Source organism: Thermobia domestica, chromosome 7, assembly GCF_964235325.1.
Source record: "Thermobia domestica chromosome 7, izTheDome1.hap1.1, whole genome shotgun sequence".
NCBI classification, from domain to species: Eukaryota; Metazoa; Arthropoda; class Insecta; order Zygentoma; family Lepismatidae; genus Thermobia; species Thermobia domestica.
The window spans coordinates 37,443,706-37,468,702 of NC_137460.1; the positions used below are offsets into that span (position 1 = coordinate 37,443,706).

Below are 24,997 nucleotides of genomic sequence, written 5' to 3' on the forward strand. Positions count from 1 at the left end.
ATCATGTTTCCTTTTGGGCCTTAAAAGAAAGCAGAGCTTTGCAAAAGCAATAGTTTAAGTCGATTTTCTAAAGGTTGAAGGAAAAGGATTCACCAAGCAAACAAAAGCAATAGTTTAAGTCGATTTTCTAAAGGTTGAAGGAAAAGGATTCACCAAGTAAACAAAAGCAATAGTTTAAGTCGATTTTCTAAAGGTTGAAGGAAAAGGATTCACCAAGCAAACAAAAGCAATAGTTTAAGTCGATTTTCTAAAGGTTGAAGGAAAAGGATTCACCAAGCAAACAAAAACAATAGTTTAAGTCGATTTTCTAAAGGTTGAAGGAAAAGGATTCACCAAGCAAACAAAAGCAATAGTTTAAGTCGATTTTCTAAAGGTTGAAGGAAAAGGATTCACCAAGCAAACAAAAGCAATAGTTTAAGTCGATTTTCTAAAAGTTGAAGGAAAAGGATTCACCAAGCAAACAAAAGCAATAGTTTAAGTCGATTTTCTAAAGGTTGAAGGAAAAGGATTCACCAAGCAAACAAAAACAATAGTTTAAGTCGATTTTCTAAAGGTTGAAGGAAAAGGATTCACCAAGCAAACAAAAGCAATAGTTTAAGTCGATTTTCTAAAGGTTGAAGGAAAAGGATTCACCAAGCAAACAAAAACAATAGTTTAAGTCGATTTTCTAAAAGTTGAAGGAAAAGGATTCACCAAGCAAACAAAAGCAATAGTTTAAGTCGATTTTCTAAAAGTTGAAGGAAAAGGATTCACCAAGCAAACAAAAGCAATAGTTTAAGTCGATTTTCTAAAGTTGAAGGAAAAGGATTCACCAAGCAAAATAATATAACATTTATCAAGTATGGAAGAAAACAGAAGCCAAGAGGAGAGAACTTTTGTTTTTCCTGCAATCACTTGCGATCCTCTTTAAAATACTTTCCTCCGTCGTATGTATCAGTGTTGTCAGGGGTAAAGAAATGAAATGAAATCTTTGTTTTACGTCCCACGGTTATGCCGGTTAGGCTAAAGGAGACGGTGATGATGAGTAATGAATGAAATGGTGGAATGAAGAAAGTGGGAGGAAACGGGAGAACCCCGAGAAAACCCACGCACACGGTGTTTGTCAGGGGTAAAGAATATTGCCACATGTCACTTTGAAGAGTTTCAGTGTGATTGGTTATTTCGGTTATTATTGGTGTACCCCTCCCTTCCTTCAGACAATCTTGGATCCGGCTCTGTATATATATCCATTAGCTTACAGGGCACAACAAATCGTGTAATGTTCACAGTGTAATACAAAAATTATTTTAAATCCAGGAAGACATAACTGCATCTGTAATGGTCTGTTAACAGCGCTACCAATTGAAGGGAAACAAATATTTGTATTTGATATTCTAATACAAATGAAAATTGACACGTCATTCCTTCCTGTAAGAATATTAGCTCCAAATTCAAACAATGACATACCTCTCACTTCTGTGTGTATCTTATGATACTCGCAGTATTTACGTACATTTTTTCTTATTTATTTTAAAACGGAGTGAAGTGTTTGAGCTGTTTTTATTTCCTGCATTTTACGTTTGTTACGTCACAGAAACTGGGTCACACAGGAAGACGGAGCAAGAGTCATTTTTGTGGGTGTAGAGCTGTGAAACCGGTTGCTTGGTTGGTGGTAGTGGAAGGAATACTTCTTTTTTTGTTTCCTTTTACAGGTGGAGAAGGCTTATTTCTTGTGGAGTGTAGTTGTGTCAGTACCAAGAACTTTCTTACCTTTGATATTTTAACGCAATGGCTCTGCAGCTTTAAAGACACTTTTAAAATGACATTGTACTGAAATAATAATAATAATAATAATAATAATAATAATAATAATAATAATAATAATAATAATAATAATAATAATAATAATAATAATAATAATAATGCAAAAACATATCAATCTGTAACTATGCCTAATACGCAAACTTCAAACATTTGAGTTACGGGTTGCATACACACCTAGGCGAAAATATTTAAATATTTTAAATCCTAATTATAAACGTAAGACACCAATAGTTTTCAATAGTTCATAATCAGGCTAATAATTGTCGTTAGCTGCGCTGCCTCTAATTAACTCCAGGAGATGTCGCTAGTGTCAGACAATTTGCAGTCAAGCCGAAAGCTCGAGAGGACAACTATCTTTTTAAATATCGAGTTGAGTTGATTTTGAGTGTAACGCCCCGTTCAGCAGCGAAGCTATATGAGACATGGACCTATTGATTAACGTGGAATCCGAATCACATGAGCTCACGCCGGGAATCAAACCCGGGTCACCCACGCCAAAGGCCCGTACGCTAACGCTTAGCTACGGAGGAGCTCTTTAAATATTGAAGATCATATTTCTGCAGAATTGGATTTCGGAATGTCACCATTGTACAGCGTAGCCGAAGTAGGGCTATCACATCAAAATTCATGAATGCCGCACGTTCTTTCAGAAAAGGTATGATTTTTCATTACAAAGACGTGAGTATATACGGCTTTTGATTTTTAAAAAACTAACTAACTAACTCTATGGCCTATGGAACCCGAAAGTTCAATGCCGCGTTCAGAGAAGCTCTTCACTACTTCTATCCTTAGCCAACTGGATCTAGTTTCTGTTTCGTATTTCTATTTCTGCGAGGTCCATCTTAATATTGTCCTCCCATCTGCTGCTAGGTCTTCCTAACGGTCGTTTTCCGATTGGTCTTTCAGTTGACTTTGAAAGCGTTCCTACTTTCTTTCATCCTGGCTACATGATTTTGTCACCTGAGCCTCCCAAATTTGATGACCCTAACGATGTTTGGTAAACCGTATAAATTATGCAGTTCCTCGTTATGAAGGTCCCGCCATTCCCCATTCCCGTTCCTCTTGGGTACGAATATTCATCTCAGGATTGGTTTTCAAATACTTTCAGTCTACGTGCTTCCCTCAGAGTAAGCGACCATGTTTCGCAACCATACAGAACAACAGGCATGAAGATTATTGTTTTATACATTTGAAGATTCAAATTCCTCGACAGAATTTGCGGCGACAAGAAATTTTGAACTGAAAATGGCTTTTGATTATATATATTAAATTCGGAAATAACTTACCTCATAATTGCACTAAACGAATGATTTGAAGCTGTGTTGGTTACAGAAACGAAATGACACTTATCCACAGCCTTTCACTTTTAACCTGAGGGAAGAAACTCGCGATATGTTTTTTGCAGCAAGTGTTTGTAAAAATTCTTCACAAGTCATATCTTTGAAATTATATTCTACTACAATGATCTCACTTTACTAACTGTATTTTTAGGTGATTTCTTTCATTTGTCCATTAACGGTCTTCACTACAGCGAAATTAAACTACCGTTAATTCTTGAGTTTTTCTGTAATATTTTCAAAACAAATAAAAAATATTCGAAAAGCAGACACGTAGTGAACTAAACAATACGATTTTGCATATGATACCTTTATCACAACTCATCTATCTGCTTTCGATTTGCAACTGTAGATTGATTTAGCATTTTTTTTTTTTTACGGGTTCTGTAAATAGCGCCATACCAAAAGCAGATAGGTGAATTGTGGTAAAGGTATCACATTCAAAATCGTATTGTCTAGTTCACTACGTGTCTGCTTTTCGAATATTTTTTTTATTTATTTTGAAGATATTACAGAAAAACTCTAAAATTAGTGGTAGTTTAATTTCGCTGTAGTGAAGACCCTTAAGAGTTGGTCAAAGAAAACACTTTCAGTCGCTTAATTACTGCTTGGATTGGAGTTTTAGCGATTTTCAGGACCGAGGCTGTACGAGATGTACGTCCCAGAGATGTCGGGTCTCGCATTCCATATTCCAAAAAACTGCCACCAAATTAAGTTTTTGTCAGTTTATTGGAAGAACTCAATGGTAGAGTGCTTACCTCTAATGCGTAGGGTTCCTGATTCGATCCCTGGTCAAGAAGTTTGTGGTGGACAACATCGTGACCGTGAGTTTTCTCGGATAATCCCATTTCCTTCCACATTCTCATTTCACCAATTTTTCCATTATCATTCACTTGTCTTCATCATCTGTCTCCGTTAGCCTAACAGGCATTGTGGAACGTTAAACTGAAAGATTTAAGGTTTTTTTTTTTTTTTTTTTTTTTACCTCCAACTGAATACAATGAAAGTTTTACGCACTGAGAAAAGTCCGTTCTCCGGACAGCGATATATTGTACAAATATATGGAACCCTCTTGCTTACTACATAAATCAGTACGGAGCATACGTTATCCGTATGCTATATAGGCGCTACCCTTAGATGTTACATCATGCCATTGCAGGATGTCTGATATCTAACAGTCTTCCTTATATTACATACATATACGTATGTTACCTTCGTGAGCTATATGTTATATACGTCCATTTGTATGTGAGATCCTGACCGCCTATATTGGTTCATACGGAAAGTACGTATAGATGGAACACTTATACAGAAAGTATTATAAAACATGCGTTTTCAGTTATACCTTTGCTGTACGTTAAATCCAAAAACTCTAGGATTTACAAATGTAATATACGATTTTACGTACGCTATATACATTTTTTTCTCAGTGTGTAAGATACCATGTACTAAATTATTCACGGTGGAGTAGAGGGCCTGAGACAGGGTCCTGCAATCCACCTCTCTTGGAGATGAGATAATATGATGGAGTATCACCTATACTGTGAACATTTGATTTTGAGCATGATGGCTCGTGCACCTGCCGACTGTAATGGGTTCAAACCTCAGTTGTGTTCAGACCCCAGAGCAATAGTAAAACCTGTCCTTCATAACCTAGACGTTGCACAAGGACGCGAAACACAGAAACTCAAACAAGTTACGACTATTTACTAGACTATTCATCATTTATTATTATTATTATTATTATTATTATTATTATTATTATTATTATTATTATTATTATTATTATTATTATTATGTAATTAATTAAATAAGAAATAACATGAAAATTTTGAAAAGTCCATCACTCGATGCTTAGAATACGCGATTAAATGTATGTATTAACAAGTGTTTTCAAGATCTTCCATATAGTGGAAAAAGTTGAGTACTTCGCAATTATAAGGACTGACGGTTATAAGACTAGACCCTGGACTGTTAGTTTATTGAATACCATTTTGTATATGCCAAATGACTCTTAAAATATTTTATGTTTTTTACTGTCTTTAGATATTCACTTTTTTTAAAACAAATGTGATGAGTGAGTGGGTAGTGTTGTTCACGAGAGTAGATTTTGGACTATCTTATCTCGTCGAAAAGGTGACATAAAAATGTTGTCTCGTCTCGAAAAGTATGTCTGCTTTCATTTTGAAGAATTTTGTCTCGTCTCGTGTTTCGTCATTGAAAATTATGTCTCGTCTCGTCTCTTGGGAGCGAGAAGAGTAATGAAGACCTAGCTAAATTCTTTATAATCAAAAACGGTAGAAAAGGCATTATGCCCGACTTGGAAATAAAATATAGTATACGCATATCCAGCTCCTTTCCTTCCAAATCGCCTCTACCAATTTCCCAAACGTGAGAACTTTATTATTACCATCTTCTCACACTCAAAAATCATTCAGATTCCCTCCATTTTATTCTCAAAATAGTCCTCAAACTGATTTTTTTTTAATTTAAAAAAAAAAGGTCACCCGTAAGCTCTGGTTTTGAGTGACACAAGATATATATTACTGGCTACTATCAACAACGAATCAAACATTATGACTATCGGTTCACCAATTTGAGAGCTAAAGAAACATTCATTGCAAAGTGGCTGATTTTGCGTTGAGTTAAATTAAAAATAAATTATACTAAATAGGTGATGAAACTATTAGTATACAGTATATCAGACGCATTTATAGATTTTTTTAAAAGATGTGATTGCTGCTCGTAATTAGAATGGCTTAGATCGGAGTTTTCAAGTATTTTTCTTAGTTTCACCACCAGGCAATGGTTTCGAAACATATCAGTTGACTCTGAGGAAATAACGCACACTGAAAGAATTTGAGAACAAGATCCTAAGACGAATACTCGGACCCAAGAGGAATGTGAATGGCAGAAACTTCATAACGAGGAATTGCATAATTTATGATAACATTGTTAGGGTTATCAAGTTTAGGAGGTTCAGGTGGACAGATCATGTAGCAAGGATGGAAGAAAGTAAGAACAGTTTCAAAGTATTAAGAGTCTTCATACCGGCGAAATTAAAATACCGCTAATTTTACAGAAATTATGTGATATCTTCAAATAGATAAAAGGTAATCGAAATGTGGAACAAGAGCGCCCTAGACAATATTATTTTACATGAGAAACCGTTATCATGACTCACTTATCTGCTTTCGATTTCGAGCCATTTTGAAAATCGGCATTTATTTTCGCGTTTCTAAACAGCTGAAAACGGAAAGCCACTAGGTGACTTGTAATAACGGTACCTCATGCAAAATAATATTGTCTAGGGCGCTCTTGTTCCATATTTCAATTATCTTTTATCTATTTGAAGATATCACATAATTACTGTAATATAAGCGGTATTTTAATTTCGCCGGGATGAAGACTCTTAACAGAAAACGACCTTTAGGGAGACCTAAGAGCAGATGGCAAGACGATATTAAGATGGATCTCACAGAAGTAGGAACACACAGTAGAAACTAGATCCAGTTGGCTAAGGGCACAAGTCAATGGAGGGCTTTTGTGAACGCGGCATTGAACCACCGGGTTTCATAGGCCATACAGTTAGATAGTTCACCACTAGGCGAATGCTAACAAGACACCTTTCAGTATAAGTTCTTGCCGATCTTGTTCAAAATGTCTGTTCCTATTCATTGTTAACTGGCCATTAATTGTTAATATATATCAACGTTTTTATTAAGCGGTATCGCATCATAGTTTAAGATGCAAAAACGTGTAAATGCGATACAAATTGAAAAATGTATCGCAGATTGCGATGTATTCTTGTATCTTTCATTATTACTAAGGAAGTTAAAACAAGGAGCAAGCTGAAAAAATATTACTATTATTTCAAGAAACTTTCTTTTAAAGGGTTGGTTGCTGTAAGAAAAAATGCCTCGACTTTGGATTACAAAACAATTTTCCATTCTTGTCTTTCCTTCCCGGCTTGTTGCTACTGGGTCATCTTCCAGATCTTATCAAGCTTCGGGTCATTGCATCCTTGTTTCTGAGTGTGCAATTAAAATAAAAATAAAAAGTGTCTTGAAGAAAAGGCGCATTGGCAATAGAGAAAACAAGTTCAAACTATATTGGACCTAGCCGATATATGGTTGCAGCATGAATAGGGCTTGGATATGGTTAGAAAACGTAGAGGTGCGTACAGTAGATCACTGAAACAGTAACGCATTCTTCAGTGTCGAAAATATAGAAAAATACAATTGTCTTTCTTCCTCTTTTCTTTTCGTTTTTCATTTGAAGTACTGATGTACTGACTGATATAGCAGATGTCTACGTACGCCCCTTGTAAAAACCAACATACAGTATTTGCAAGATTTTTTTCTCGCGATACGCTACGTACATAACTAAAAAAAAAAACATCCTGACCATAATAATAATAATAATAATAATAATAATAATAATAATAATAATAATAATAATAATAATAATAATAATAATAATAATAATAATAATAATAATAATAATAATAATAGATTCATAGAAGAAATTTAATAAATGAGAAATTCACATTTCCATTCGTAATGAATGGGACTGTGAAGTACTTTTATATTCATTCAACTTCTTCTATGAATCTACAATTACTCATTATAATAGTACATAAAATGCGATACAAATTGCAATTTGTATTGCAATTTGCTACACAAAATATAAATTGTAAAAAAAGCGCTACATACATACACACACACACACACACACACATATATATATATATATATATATATATATATATATATATATATATATACAATAGAAAATTGTCATGTGTAGTTTTCGAAGAAGTTGAGTAAAACGAATTTTTATGAGGCTAAAATGTATGATGTTCATTTCCAATAATAATTCATAACTTCTTTTCCTGATGGAATAGGTTAATTATTTACGTACTATATATGCAAATAAATACACCAGCAGATCGTATCTACTTTGAATTATGTTTTCCTAACAGTAACACTATATGCTACTTGCAACTGAAGAATTTTGGGGATAAAGAAAGGACAGATAACATGAAAACATACATGACTTTTTGTAGTGAATTGTGTTGCATTTTTTCTTGCTTATGTCCACATCTTACTCAGGAAAAGTAAAACAAAAGTATAATTTAATAGAAGTTCATAGAATATCTCCATTTAGTTCAAGCATGTTTTAAAAAAAATACACCCATAATCCTTTTATCCACCAAACCCCATCAATAATATTGTATTATGTCAGTAGAAATGGGCATGATTCCCACACTAAACAAAATGAACTACAAAATATGTCTTTTTCTTACCATGATCACTTTCAACCAGAATGGTCATATCTGTTCCTAGTAGCCACAAATTGAGAAACAAACACAATTCAGGCTTCGTAAAAAGGAGGGAATGAAACACAGTAGCTACTCTGTAGATTTCAACACACAAAACAGGGGAACTAATACACAATACTAAACTCGTCGAAAGTTTGTGTTCAAACTAAATGTTTTTTTTTAAAGTAGCACAATTTTTAAAGTATTTTTTTTTAAAAAAAGGAAATAAGCTGAACCTAAGAGCAAAACACAGTACACAGTTAAAAGTGAAAACTGCACACTCGAATTGAGAATAATTTTGATCTTCCGCTGTGTATTTTTTCTACGTCTTCCTCTTACTCTTCTTGCGTTCTTCAATCCTACGAACGTCCTTGCACTAAATTCATGCAGGGAGCCAATCGGAATGTATACTGCACAAGAAGGTTGGTTAGATATCGTCTTGAGTATCTTCTAACTGGCTGAAAACCAAGGAAGATGGGAGGTGATGGGTTTATCTTTTATCTACCTAATCACACACAATAATACTGCACAAACACACACACACACACACAAACATAATTACAAAGAAAATGTTTCATTTCCTTGATATATGAAAACGAAACCAGATCCACACATTTCTTAAACAAACACCATTTGACTTATACTAGAAGGTCCCTCACTTACAACTGTCAACTTGGTCAGGGATTCCCTTAGCAAAAGCAAGTAATAATACACACAAACGGTACGCAAATACCAACCAACTGCACAATGAAATTCCCATGGGAACTTTTCTTTTTACGTAAAATATTCTTTATTCTTACCACATAGCTTAATTCTCAGATCAGTTCAGTTTTGTATGTAGAAATACGTACACAATATTTCGTATAAAGGTTTCGTTCTATGCGCAAGTATGTCACGGAATTGTTTGATTTTTAAATAATAAGGGCAAACATAATACAAAAGTATTTATAGTAAACAGTATGAACGAAAGGAAGCACAGGAAAAAAAATCGTGCGTAATTTATATTCAGTAGTTATGCAATCAATTCCTCTTTTATTACAAGTAAATATAGGAACCTGTAATTATCATTACGTTGATGTAACAATGAAAAATAAACTCTTACTGTTAGCGTAACGAAAACAAATATGCACCCGACTGGAATGAAGGAGACGAATACAAAACAATAACAATAAAATAATAATAACAAATTAAAATCTTTAGATTTTACGAAAATCATTAATATCTTAGACATATCCTTTCCTTAGAGACTTCCCATTGTTCTCTTTTTGGTTGAGTTGAGTTGGTTTGAGTTTAACGCCCCTTTCAGCAGCAAGGCTATATGAGACGTGGACCTACTAATTAACGTGGAATCCGAACCACATGAGCTCCCGCCGGGAATCGAACCCGGGTTTCTCACTTTGGTGTTTGAAGAATATTTTAAGGATGGAACAAAAGTCCTACAAGTCAAAGGAGCTCAGATTTTCATTTATCCAACATTTATTTATACATATATGTTGATTAGCGTACAATTTACGAGCTTCCATATTCACGACATTTCCTCAGAAGGAGATTCCATAACCATATCAATTTCTATTGAAGATTCCGTATCCATGATATTTCCTTATTAGAAGGAGTTTCCATATCCGCAACATTTCCTTAGGAGCTTTCATATCCACATTTCCTTAGAAGGAGCTTCCATAACCCCATCATTTTCTTAGAAGATCCCATACCCAACGACATTTCCTTAGAAGGAACTTCCATATCCACGATACTTCCTTAGAAGAAGCTTCCATATCCACGACAGTTCCTTAAAAGGTGCTTCCGGATCCACATTTCCTTAAAAGTATCTTCCATATCTACGAGTTTCCTAAGAAGGAGCTTCCATAAGCACATCATTTCCTTAGAGGATCCCATACCTAACGACATTTCCTTCGAAGGAGCTTCCATATTAACGACAGTTCCTTAGAAGGTGCTTCCATAAACCACATCATTACTTTAGACGGAGATTCCATAGCCACGACGTTTCCTAAGAAGGAGCTTCCATAACCACATCATTTCCTTAGAAGGAGATTCCGTATCCATGACATTTCCTTAGGAGCTTCCATATTCACGACATTTCTGTAGAAGGAGCTTCCATATCCACATCATTTCCTTAGAAGGAGATTCGTTATCCACGACATTTTCCTAGGAGGACCTTCCATATTCACGGCATTTCCTTAGAAGAATCTTTCTTAACCATGACATTGCCTTAGAAGGAGCTTCCAGATACACGATTTTCTTAGAAGGAGCTTTCAGATCCACATTTCCTTAGGAGCTTCCATACCCATGACATTTCCTTAGGAACTTCCATAACCACGAAATTTCCTTAGAAGGAGCTTCCATATCCACGATATTTCCTTAGAAGGAGCTTCCATAATCACGACGTTTCCTTAGTGCGAGCTTCCATAACCACGACATTTCCTAAGAGAGAGCTTCCATATTTGCGACATTTCCTTAGGAGCTTTTATATCCACATTTCCTTAGAAAGAGCTTACAAAGCCACATAATTTCCTCAGAAGGAGTTTCCATAACCATATCATTTCCTTAGAAAGAGCTTCCATAATCACGACCTTTCCTTAGAAGGAGCTTTCATATCCACGACATTTCCTTAGAATGAACTACCATAATCACGATTGTGCCCTCCCTACTAGTATAGAAGCTAGTGTGCGCATCTTTGGTGCGCATTGGTGCATGGGGTCTTTTACAGTAGGAAGGCATTGCAATTTGAAAACATTACTATAGTTTACCTTAAATTGTATATTCACGTGGCGAACTGCAATAAACGAACGAACAAACATAACCACGACCGATCGGATTGTTAGGCAGGGGATTGGTTCCAATGGAAAACTTTTATTGTCTCTGCAGTCATGCAACTTCCTCTATCTTAAAAGCTATAAAATTAGTTTAACCAGTTCGTCCCAATGTGACCACCGCTAGTACTTTCGTACTAGATCTAGTACCTTTTATAATATTGTAGTGTTCTGGTGTGTTCACCAACAAATTTAGTACCTTCCTCCTCCTCTTCTTTCTTCATAAATACACTTGGGAGAGGAAAAGGAATCTCATGAAAATTTGGTAATGTACGAAAATTTCACTTTTCTTGGAACTTTTTTCTGCCTGTTTTATTTTTCAAGAGCGGAAGTGGAATATAGGTGCCGTCCGGTCGCCTCCTCCAACTAATAAATGACCACAGTAAACAATATTACATAGCCTATTTGGTAATCCGTTTCAACAGTAGGCTATTAAGGAATTAAAAGTCGATTTTCTCAATAAGCCTATTTTATGATATTCCTTGTTTTCTCCCGACATCGTCTATATTTGTCATACATGTGTTACTTTAGTGGTTTTACAGTGAGTTCTAATACGACAATTAAGTACGGATTCTGCCAGGATTTTTAGTTTTGGGGGGTGTAAAGTCAAAATTGGGGGGTAAGTGGTTTTTACGGTTTCTATCGAATTTTGACTGTAAAAATTTAAAGTTGCGTTCTCTCATGAATGTGGGGGGTGGGGTCACTTCCCAACCCACAGGCGAGGACAGTTAAAATACCAAAGGCTCTCCCACCGGAAATTGAACCCGGTACCCCGTACACCACCACGCAGGGCCACGAGAGGAACATAATAGAGTGTACAGGAGAAGGAAAAGCCGTAAGAAGCAGAAGAGTCTCCAATTGGTGGACGGTGGTGGCTCAAGTGGTAGAGCGTTGGCTTCGCATTCGGGAGGTAGTGGGTTCGAATCCTCCTGCCGACCATCCTGACTGAGGTTTTCCAGGGTTTTCCCCAGTCCTACCAGGCAAATGCCGGGATGGTACCTACTAAACAGGCCCTGACCGATACCTTCCCAAATCCTTTCCATTGTTATTGTTGTTGTTGGATATCCAGTGTAAAATGGCCTCTGAGCTGTATCTGGTGATTGTTAAAAAAATAAATAAATAAATAAATAAATAAATAAACTCTTTTTTGTTTATGAGAAGATGAAGAGTCTAGCTAAGGATCTCAATGCATGTAAGATATTCAGTTTGCGGCAAGTAACCTGCCAAGAATGACAGAATACCTGAGGAGGTCTTTCCATAAGGACATAAATGAGACCTTATATCATAATACATATATTCGTCGTCATAAACAAGAACACAGAATGTTAAATCAAGGTAATGAGAAGTGAGGTCTACAAATGATACATATTATTCCTCCTAAAGAGAAAAATCCTTCCTAGTCGAGCGAGGTTAAATAAATCTGACTACTGACTTCTTGTGACTGTTTGCACATTTGAATTTGATACATGGACGGAATACCTATTGAAGGTTTCTCTTGGAATGAAACTATATCTTCGAAATAGTCAGTAGGTATAAGTGCTATTCTTATATCAACTTCTTTTCCCTGTCAGAAATAGAATGAGAAATACAGTACTTAGTTTCTCATAATTAGCTTTACGAAGAACATAAAACTTGTCTTACACGTTTAATCAAGACAAGTGTAATGAGGAGAGAACTGAGAAATGGATTTGAAGATATTTTAAAAGATTCGATTCTTCGAACGAAAGAAATGAATTCTATTGCAAGCAGTGTTTCTTTCAGGAAAAAATGTTCTGGGGAGACACAATTAGTATTCGGAGGGGCACATATTATTTTCACACGGTACTATTCTACTTATTATTATATTATAGACGTATTATTTTGGTCTCGTTCGGGGGAGCACTCGTGAAGCTCCGGGGGAGGGTGGCAGTTCCTCCCCAAAAACATGCCTGGAAGAAACACTGATTGCAAGTTTTACGTTCTACGGATATTTCCCATTAGGCTAAAGGAGACGACGACTGGTTGGTTTCGGGTTTGACGTATCTTTCAGCAACGAGGCTGTATGTGATATGATCTTTAGCTTATCATGGGATCTGAACCATATATGTTCGCACCGCGAATGAACTCCGGTATTGCGCTAAAAGCGTCTATGCTAACTACCTATAAGTGACCAGAAGAGAGCTCTAAAGGATATGATGAGAATTGAATGGTGAAAATAAAAACACTCATACTTTGAGCAAGATTTGAAGCCGCGATACACATACAATACTACTTACGATTGTCAGCTTAATGCTTTAGACACTTGATCATACCAATCGACAAATAGAAGAGGTAAAAAAAAAAAAAAAAAAAAAAAAAGAACTGCAGTAAATTCTAAATTTAACGAAATCCCATGAAGTGCCGTACGGTGATTCCTCAATATCACTGAATAGTCTACTGGTTGCATTAGTTTTGAATAATTCAGAATTAACTACGGAGCAGAAAGTTAAAGAACTAGTATGGTGATATTATGTATAACTTATACAATTAGTATTTGAAATACAATTAGTATTTCATGTATCGTAAATTAAAGTTTACAATTACAGGTATACGTGCTTATAGCGTATCACATCCGCTTTCACGTATATAAGATCTCTGTCCTCATATGCATTTACAGATAATGAAATAACAAACACATAAAACTTATTCAAGACTTTAAATACAACATGAACACTTTTAATTCTCTTTCTACCACCATAACAAATTCTACAGTTTTTACCTGGTAGCAGAAATAAAACTTTAAAAAAATATGAACCGACTTCAAACTAAAAGCAGAAAATAATAGTAACAAAGCGCTTAAAAGTAAAAAAATAATAGTAATATAGCGCTTAAAAGCGGAAAATAATTTATTACTACTATCTTTGAAAAAGATTGAAATGGTGCCAAGTCAAACAAATTAATACCTAATATAAAATTATTTCCTTTGATTTTTTTAAGGTATTAATATGATTGGTTTGCGAAGATTTCAAATAGTTGTTACAGATAATAGTAACAAACCGTGTTTTGCCTTTAAGCGCTTTATTATTTTTGTTGTTGTTATTTTGTGCTCTTCAGAGCTTTTATTATTTTCCACTTTTAGTGTTTTCTTTTGAAGTCGGTTCATTTTTTATTTTCTGCTATTTACTGCTTTTTTTTTAAAAAAAGTCGTTTTTTTGTTTAAAAAGTTCTGATTTTATGCTTTTTATTGGATTTTAGAAGTCGTTGGTTTTCTTTTAAGTTTGTTTACCTTTTCCATGAGTTTTCCCGGGGTACTCCCGTTTCCTCTCACATTTACATTCCACCAATTCTTCCATTAATATTCAATTGCCTTAATCATCTGTCTCCCTTAGCCTAAAGGGCATAATCGTGGGACGTTAAACTGAAAGATTTCATTTCATTAGATTTCTATTACGACTCTGGAACTTATTACACAAATAACTAACTCTGGCTATAGAAATACACTTATTTATCAAAAATAAAATAAAAGGATACAGTTTCGACAACTTAACGTAGTCTTCCTCAGACACTCACTCTTCCTCAGGAAATGGCGTGTCTTAGGAAGAAACGTCAAATTCTTGAAACTAACACTTTATTTTAGTTTTTATAAATACAGTAGACTCTAATTAACTAATATATTATAATTTATAAAATATATTAAAATATAATGTATAAAATATAAAATATATTAATTAACTAATATATTACCTAGTACCTTTATACGTAAGAACCTTCATTGGAAATACCTTATTTGTTTAGTGAAAAACGCATCGAAATACGACCAATGCTCCTCGATATAATCGTGAACATACAACCACACATACAGGTCGAACTTACCTTAGAGCCTACTTTTTTTTTTTGTTTGTTTGTTTTGAAGTCAATAAAAAGTACTGATACAGATATCCCGAGGATTTGCACAAGCTTCTATCTATAATCAAATTTTGTTCGGGAATCATACTGATTGCGGTGGCTTACTGGTAGGGGACACCGTGTCCGTGGGTTTTTTCGCAATCCTATTATTCAGTGTTGAATTAAGACTTTTGTACAAGGTGGCAATAAAAATTTAGGGGGGGGGGGTCTGTTCTAGATTGCAATAGAGCAGCAGGAATGTATCGCAACAAAACTCGTGAGTTGTTATTTTCTGGTCGGTTGAAATAACCAAAATATTGTCATTTTTCCCTAACTAACATTGTAAAGCGTTTGTGTGCGCCTGTAATTAATTTCCAAGTTTTTATTTAACTTCGATTTTATACGAGAACGCGGTTTGTTAACTAGAATAATTTAGGTTGGACGAAAGAGAAACTAATTTTCTTCAATATATATATATATATATATATACACACACACACACATATATATATATATATATATATATATATATATATATATATATATATATATATATATGCTTTTAAAACTTTTATTTCCGAAAAAAATTAAACAAAAAATATTTTGGACTCAAGTACAGCAAATGCATAACTGAAAAAGTATATTTCACACGTACTTTCCGTGCTGTATGTACGGAACTGTATATAGCTGACGTATTTAACGTACATATATGTATGTAATATACGGAAGACTGTTAGATCCTTCCATTTATTCCTTCCATTGATCCTTCCATCATCAGCGCATTTATGCGTGAGAAGAGAATTACTTATGTAGCATATAGATAGCATATGCTCCGTACAAATTTCCGTAGTAAACATATGGACTCCGTATATTTGTAGAATATACCGCTGTCCAGACAACGGGTTTTTTTGAGTGCATAAACAGAGACATAGGTCTACATATACTACACGGACAAAGTGTTAAAAAAACTAATGTTAAAGCCGATATTTTCCTTACAAAGCAGCTTTAAAAGATCAACTGCGACGTCTTCTTAAAATTTACAACACTCAGCTATATCTTTCAACTACTACTACTGGAATAGATGACATAGGTTTTCAAGGGCATGTTATTTTCTTTATCACGCCATTTCCTTCAAACATTTCTACAAATTCTAGTTTCGACATTGACTCACTACTGCTAAAAATCATTAAGTTTTGAGCTTCTTTTTTTATTATTCAGTTAGAAAATGCTTAGTTTCCTCTTTTAAACAACCATATTTATCTACTACAGCTAAAAATGACTTTCAAATATTGCGTGCATCACCTATCCACAAGCACGCAAGTGTCTTGACTTTATTTCTTCTTTTAAGGATTTTTGTGAGTTTTCTTCAGTTTTTTGTTTAGTTTAAATACGAAGTTGTGACTATCATGAAAAAACATTTTAATTTTGACCTTCAAAGTTAAAAAAAAATCTTAATAATGCAGTTTCTTTTTGACTTAACTCTTCTGTAGAAATATTCCAAACTCAAAACAGACAAACACAAATGAAAACATATATGCACTATTAAGCATATTAAGTATTAAACTTTAAAAATACAAATACCATCATATTATGGTAATCTGTTCCTTAACTGTGATTGGCTACTGCAACCGAATAGATATCTCGTCCCCACGAATAAACTAACCTCTCTGAGATTTTCAGCACAGATTTATTACCAAATTGTCCTAAATAATAAGCCTTTCTTTTTATCCAAACATCAATGTCACAGAACATATAATAAGTTGTAGTTATCTTTGAAGTTTATGGTATGACTGTGATATGTTATATCCATGCAATTTTTTTAGTGGTAGCAATTTCCCTTCCTGTACCACTAAAAGAGCCTCTACTTTTGTTGATTACGTATATGTTTCTTACAATGCAGTAAATGCCTTTACTTTGCTTTCATATATTAATGCGGAAAATTTTTATTTTTTTTTTTCCATATCTTGTAGAAACGGAATGGAGGAAAAGTTAAAACAGTAATCTCCCATTTGCGTATGCCACTAATTGCTACATCACACTTGCTACATTGCTTAATTTGACTGTACGTATATACAGCATACGGCAATGCCTACTGTATATGGTTTTGTGCTATTGTAAGTTAGCCCAGGCTAGTAAGCTGAATACTAAGATAGGAGGCTGAGATTATTTGAGGCTAACTTGAGTTCACATCACATTCTGTTTATTATTGACTGATTAAAAAAAAAAAAAAACATTTATCTAAACGAACAACTGAAAGTTTTAGGATATCCACATCGATATTGACAAAATATCGAAACATGACAGATATATGGAAAACTATGGAAATGTTAAAAATATCGAAACTTAATCAATTTATCGAAATATCAAAATTATGGAAACTTGATCAATAGGCCTATATCGAAATATTAATAATATTGAATCTTGATCGATGTATCGAAAAATAGCAATATATTGAAACTTGATCAATATATCGAAAATATTAAAACTTCATCGATATTTAAAATATCGAAATAATCGATATATCGAAATATTGAAAAAATAAAAATATTGAAATATCGATTACAAAAAGTTCGTTATCGATATTTCGATTTATGAAAATATCGTTCGAGCGAGCGATATATCGAAATATCGCACAGTCCTAGCTAAGGTGCCCCTGGCCATCTCCTAACTACAAATCTGATTAATTGGTTGGATTATATTAGTTTAGTGTTCCTTTGAGCAGCAAGGCTGTATGAGACATGGCGTGAACGTACAACTTAACGTGGGACCCGAACCACAAGTATTCCCACTAAGAATCGAACCTGGGTCTCCTAGGCCAAAGACCAGTACGCTAAATAGTCATGAGGGAGTTCAGCTAAAGCCCGAGTTGGCCACTTGGAGATTTTTCTGAGGGACCAATGATGGCCAACGTAGAATGTTAAGTTTTATGAATAGATCTAAACCTTCATAAGAAGTGTACTTCCTGTTTTTCCATGAATAGTGCTCCCTAGATATAAAACCTACTTTCTCAAGTTTGCAGATAATATCCACAACTTCCGGCATATCATCATGATAAAACATTTATCATCAAAAAAAAAAAAAAAAAATTACACGGGAACAGGTTAAAGAAATTAGGCGAAGGTATGAGATTCTTCATACGACTAGAACATCAAACAAGCGACAATAATTGGATTCCATGGAAGTCAAGGTTAAGTGTCGTGGGTTCCCAACCTTGGGTGGCAAACTGTATATGAACAAAATGACGAAAAAGAAAAAAATCTTCTAACAAACCATGAACTAACCAGGCAGTCGACAGCTAAAGACGTACTATGTTTTTCTTATTTGTCTCACTATTAAAAAAATATATAAAAAAGTTTTTGTTTCACATAGCCTTGTCTGCAAACCATGACATTCCACGGAACATCCTTGAAGTTATTACATGGGCATTAGCTCACGAAAACGACTACACACAAAAGACGCTTCTGTGTTTTGACATAGCTCATAATACACGCAAATGTCATCTTTTAAAAAACGAACATTTTAGGTTTGGACAGAAGCACAAAAAAATTTCACGCCATCTACATAACGTAATATTATTATTTTTTTTTAATTCTATAAGACTTCCGTGTAGTAAAATAGGTGTTTCCTCGGAATGTTTGTGAACACATGAAAAGAAGAAGCCTACAATATAAGTGCTATTATAATAATAAAATTAGTAAATTTAGGGAGAAAAAAACAAAAATTTGCATTTTATTAATTTGTAGCTATAACAAGTGCTGTATAGCGTACTACGTTGCATGAAACATGCAAAGTGTATAACATACATAATATACAAGTACTACTACGTTTACAATGTGGCGCAAAGACATACCAAGAAGCAATTTTTTTAAAGTCAAATTTTATGACAGAATGAAGGTCTAAGTGTTTGTAATTTCTTCATAATTTTATGAAAGCGGAGTATATGTTACGTTCGGTCCTTAGAAAGAATGTATCACGGTTTTGCAATTTTTATAACTTATACGCGGACATACAGGAAATTCAGTACGTATGGAGTCAGAATATCAGAGAATATCAGATTTTCTTTCGTCGTGCACTTAAGGTGGATCACCACCCGGATGTCAGTACATATTTTAGCTCGTTCTCTTAACTACTGCGCAATGAAACGTTACATATTATAAATATTGTACTGTAAGATAGAGTTATGTTTCAGCTACACCACAAGACACTAATTCATTTGGTTGTGTATTCTGATATCGAGAAAGATAAGAAATAAAAGAAAATATTTGATTGGTTTTACAATGAGCACACAAGATCGCACTTACTGTTAGATCTTGCTCAGTTTCATGAAATGTTTATTTGTATGTGAAAAGTACTTTAAAGTAACGATCTTATTATGAAATAGATAATTTGTTTGCCCGTTATTCGTGTTATGTTTCACATTTTATTTAAATATTAATTTACATTTAAGGAAATAGATTTTGAGAAGAAATTTTCGCAGAACGCCATAATGCGTTGTTGCCAAATTTGTACGTTTACTGTGGTAGTCGCAATACGAAAATTCCTGGATCGTAGCATTGCAGTTCGAGAAGCGGAACTTAGCTGTGAATTGTGGTAAGGGTCGAAAACTAATTTCTCCAGTAAGTATCCAAGCAGAATTCCATGATTACTTCTTTTATTATCTGGCATCAGTAAACAGTTGGCACTATCTGACAAGGCCGCACTATTCAAGCTGCGTTTAGCATAGCACCGAGAACACCTAGGGATCCACCTTAAGTAATTTCGATTAATTTTGAGGAAAGAATCCAAGTTATCCCACTTGTGTTGCAAGATGATGTAAGAGCAATCGACAGCAACCAAATTTGACAGCTTATTCTGCATAGTTGCGTGTGGAAGCTTACCCAGAAATTTAAGACAACATAATCTGAGGTAAACAAACCTCGCATAAGCCTATGAGGACATTAACATATAAGCGGACACCTTGAAATATTCTGGCAGCAGTCTCTAAAACCTCCATCCTGTAGTTATTTCCATTCTGAGGACCAGAGATGTGAGAGCCTTAAGAGGTTCATTCACCGTAATCCGAAACCAACAGAGGGCATCGGTTTAAAATGCAGCTACCTCGATTGACACTACGAGATAATTGTGTCGACCGAAGAGTCAAATTTTGTCAGAGGATTCTGCATCAATGTTAGTTCATTCCATTTGTCAATATATTATCCTTTTCAGTGGGTTGATGGAAGGATTATATAGTTTAGCGGCCCTTTCAGCAGCGAGGTTATATGAGACATTGGAACAACAGCTTGTGAGATCCGTATAACATGAGCTCTCGCCAGGAATCAAACTTGGGTCTGCCAAGCCAAAGATGGGTGCGTCAGCGAGGGAGTCCTAAAAAAAGAAAGTCCATTAGATGCAGATTTCTAAGGTACAAGGTGAATGCCGTTTTCACTGGTCGATTCCAAATTTTGTGTAGATTGTTCAGTTCTAATTGAATATCTAAACCACATGGCCGTTATTTCTTTATTACATCTTTTAGGGGTACAAGTGTTGAAATTAAAAAAAAAAGCATCATATCTTACGAGTTATACATTCCAACACCACACATTTATATACAGGGGTTGTATATCTCTCAGGCATTTCTTTCACGGCCAAATGATAATGAAGGATAATCATTTATCCAGTCTAAGATTAATCTTTATTGTTTGGAGTGTTTTGCTCAATGAACACATACTGACATTATAATTAATTGTCTATGTAATGTATTTGCTTATTACATACTGCATGCAAGAAGAAAGAAAACACTGATTATACATGAATTAGAAACCCTAACCGGAAGTAGACTCAAATCTTGCAAACGGTGCAAGATATTAAAAATATAATAGAAAAAATCTTTCCTTTGTGGTACTCCTTGCCGATTTTTATCAAGACATCTTTCACTTGTGTCTGTAAAGGGACATGTACATACGTTAATGAGGAATGACAAGGAGACTCATTATCATATCTGAACGATGTGCTATGTAGAGAGCGCAAGTTCAGCTAGTATTATTGAAAAACAAAGATGAAGACGATCTTCGAATTGTAGTGAAAATTATTTTAGCTATATGTTTTCTATTTAGCATTTTCCTAATAATAGTTTAAAAACTACTGCAGCTGCCAGCAGTCCTGCCCTAGGTTCATTGTACCATACAAAGTTCTCAAAGTGCAAATAATAGGGGACTATCTGAATCAAAATTCTCATATTGTGATTATTATTATTATTATTATTATTATTATTATTATTATTATTATTATTGAGTTGATTTTGAGTTTAACGTCTCGTTCAGCAGCGAGGCTATATCAGACGTGGACCTACTGATTAACGTGAAATCCGAACCACATGAACTCCTGCCGGGATTATTATTATTATTATTATTATTATTATTATTATTATTATTATTATTATTAGTAGTAGTAGTAGTAGTAGTAGTAGTAGTAATATTCGAATTCTGGTAAGCCGCTTGTCGCAAATTACTATGCATTATAATCTTAGCGACCCTCTTAGCAATAAATGTCCTCGAAGTAATACTTAACCTGACTTGTGTGTGTATACACAAGGTGAAATCTAAATACCGTTACTCCATTTCAGCATTTTACAAGAAGGCAAGTTCTAGCCCATTTACTCAACTTAACTAGGCGAAGCCACAAAGCCAGGAATGAAGAGTAGGGAGGACAGTTCCATTTCTGTACAAATTCAAAAATAATTAGGAAGCTGCGATGAACGGATTTAGAATTTGGATTAGGGATACCAAGGACAGAGTAATAATGAGTTAATTGGACATATATTCATTTACACATGCCAACTAATATTGCTCCAAAAAAGTCAGTTCCATGACACAAACTCTGACTACATGGACACACATGGACACCCTATTTTTCATTATTTGATTCAGCTAATGGACTGGAATTGATCTTTCAGTGCGTAACCGAGAAAGCAGTGAAAGTGCCATTGGAGACACATTTCGTAGATATTGAGAGACTGTGAAGATGAAAGAGAAAGAAAGAAAGAGAGAGAGAGAGAGAATGGGCGTAAAGGTTAAATGTTAAAAGTGGAGATGACACGCACTTGTCCTTGGAATACATCTTCATCAAAACCAGCAGGTGCATAAGCATCAATCTTTAAATTTCATCCTTCATTAATTTCACGGTCCATTTATGCTTTCTTGTTATCATCCAAATGTTAACCCTTGGAGCATTCAATGAAAGATGTTTTTTTTTTTTTTTTTTTTTTTTTTTTTTTTTTTTTTTTTTAGAGCTGAAACGAAAGTGTACTGAAATATAATACGTACCTTGGTAATGGATTTGGCAACAGAAGCATGATTTTGCGACAAGCAGAAGTTTGCATGCGACGTGTGGAAACATACTTTCTAGACTTTCTAGTAGTCATATACCTATAATATTTAGAAACTATACCCAGCAATACCAGTGGCACTTCTTGGGACAAAGTTTTTTTTTTTTTCGTCTGCCTCTTATTGCATATGACATATGATATGGTTTTGGGTTTAGCGTCCTTTTCAGCAGCAAGGTTATATGAAATGTGGACCTACATCTTAACGTGGAATCCGAAACACATGAACTCCCGCCGGGAAACGAAACCGGGTCTCCCACACCAAAGACACGTGCCTTTTATTGGAAATGTTATGCCATACAGAATGATCGTAGGCTAATATTTATGGTTCTTGATTCATAATCGAGAGGTTCCTCGTTTAAATTCCGCAGCCGGCTTCTCCTGATTGTTCCAGGAATTTCCTCACTTTGACCCCGCAAATGTCAGGGTGGTACCTAAATAATATACAACATGGGCGACTTGTTCATGATTCCAGTGCAAACTATTCTTGCAGACTTATCTGTAAGTTTGTAAATGAATAACTTAGTGAATATAAGTAGTGTATATAAGTAAATAACAAGTGGGTTTCGTTTCACATTATGGAAATACAATACATTTCCAAACTCTGGATATTAAGCATTGAAATTCAGAGTGAAATGGTGTTCATCTCTGGCTTCGATACCAGGGTAAGGTTAAAAATGAAACTAGTTCTGGTTACGTTGAGTACATGTCAATACGTTACTACCTGTCTCGTAAAGTTTATTACTTTTCTAGAAGTTCTAAAAAAAACGCTATTTTTCTTTCTCTATTTTCAGTAGAAAAAATATGTGGCCCTTGCCAACTTGACCTAATACATTTTTGTGAAAGTACAATAGGAAAGTTAAGGGAATATGTTTCATATTTTTGGTCATATTTTATTTTTTGATAATGATTGAATCTTCATGATTATATTTAGTTAGCCAGTTTTGCAGCAGACAGTAGACAAATTTTGATCAGATTGGATGCCCCTTTGTACCTGGAGGCCTGGCCTATAGCCCCCCTAAGCCCCTCCCTTAATCCGGCCCTGAAGAGGGCTTAGAAAAAATATTTCTACACCAGTGCTATGTATCAATTAGATGCGTAGTTTATGAATTCTTTACCAGAATTTGAAACATCTACGAAGAGACAGAAGAGCACAAATCAGGGTACTGCTAAAGTTCCATTATTTTGGTAGTGATCTGGTTTTTGAAACGTAAGATGGGGATTTGCATCTCAAAATTTCATTAGAGGCGGTGCTTTATTTGTAGATGCAACAGAATGTCAAAGTACACAAGGCATTTCTGTTGTTAATTCTATGACCAGTCTCCAGTAATATGGTGTGCAGTCCGTAGTGGATTAGTTTGTATTATTGAGAACCTAATATACACCTAAAAGGGAAAGGCTGGGTTCTTCAGCAAGGGGATATTTATCACTAAACGTTTACTAGTATAGGTGACATCGAAAGTTAACCGTTTTATCTTGAAGGAAAGATAATAATATACTCGCTTTGTTGTTGTTCTTATTGCAAAGGCTCCTCAAGATAAAACAGTGATAAATTATAATCATAAGCGAATCACATTTGCTTACCATTTCTATGATTTTCTGACGCAAAATGCGATGTGATAGCACAGATATTGTATATAAAACGTTGATATTATATACGGGTTATATATATATGAGTATTACTCGAGAAACATCTAAATGCCATAGCAAGAAAATATGATTTATACAACTAAACTTTTACAACACGGATTACGAAAATATAAATGTAATGTTTCAGGTCAATATCTATGGTATGTTTGTTTAATTGAAATTGATACCTGTAATATTTAATTATCTTTCATTTAAACATATTAAATTTTTGTCTTGTGTAGTATTATCATTCGCATAATTTTAGTTCTTGAAGTATAGCATAGATACAAGACTTCATATTAAAGTTATATTAAAATGTTTGCTGTTATTTTTAGGTGTAAATTTTTAAATAAAGTTGTCGAAGTTCAATGGCACGGATTCCGGAAAATTTATTTTTGGAATAGGCAATTTCACTTTCCGGGTTTCAGAAAAATTCCGGAATTCGGAAAATCCAGAATTTTTCCAAAATCCGATTTTTCCCGAAATCTGGAATTTTTCTGAATTTCGTAATTTTCTAAAGTCTGGAATTTTTCCGGTTTTATTTTCCGGATTCCGGTAAGTAAAAATTCCGGAATTGCCCATCCCTGGTTCGACCAATCGAATAAAACTACAAAATGAAATCTGGCCATGATCTTCATTTGCTCAGATGACATTGAAGCTGAAGCAGTTGTGAATAATCCCCAATAAGAGGGCATTTCTTCATTTTCCTAAAAACCCTCCCAGACCTTTCTGAGGCTTGAAAAAGAGAACATGCCGGAGTAAAAGAGAGCGTCTGATAACCCTTCAGTATTGAATTAGCATAGTTTGGAAGCAGCGACACAAATACGCTAGTTGTCCCCCGGAGTAAGACCTCGCCTTAGCGCCCCATGATCGA

General features: G+C 34.7%; 1 protein-coding gene across 2 annotated transcripts in view; it reads right to left on the bottom strand.

The window, feature by feature from the left end:
* Positions 1–24,997, bottom strand: part of fw (CUB and Sushi multiple domains furrowed) — a 358,906-nt gene that overhangs the window by 162,811 nt on the left and 171,098 nt on the right. Inside the window, exon 1 of one of the 2 annotated variants that reach the window (XM_081764488.1) lies at positions 8,449–8,491. The exons of the other annotated variant lie outside the window; for it this stretch is intronic. Coding sequence (XP_081620614.1) covers positions 8,449–8,476 — 28 coding nt within the window. The 5' untranslated portion in view covers positions 8,477–8,491. Of the gene's footprint in view, positions 1–8,448; positions 8,492–24,997 lie in introns of those variants that run through there. 2 annotated transcript variants of the gene reach the window in all.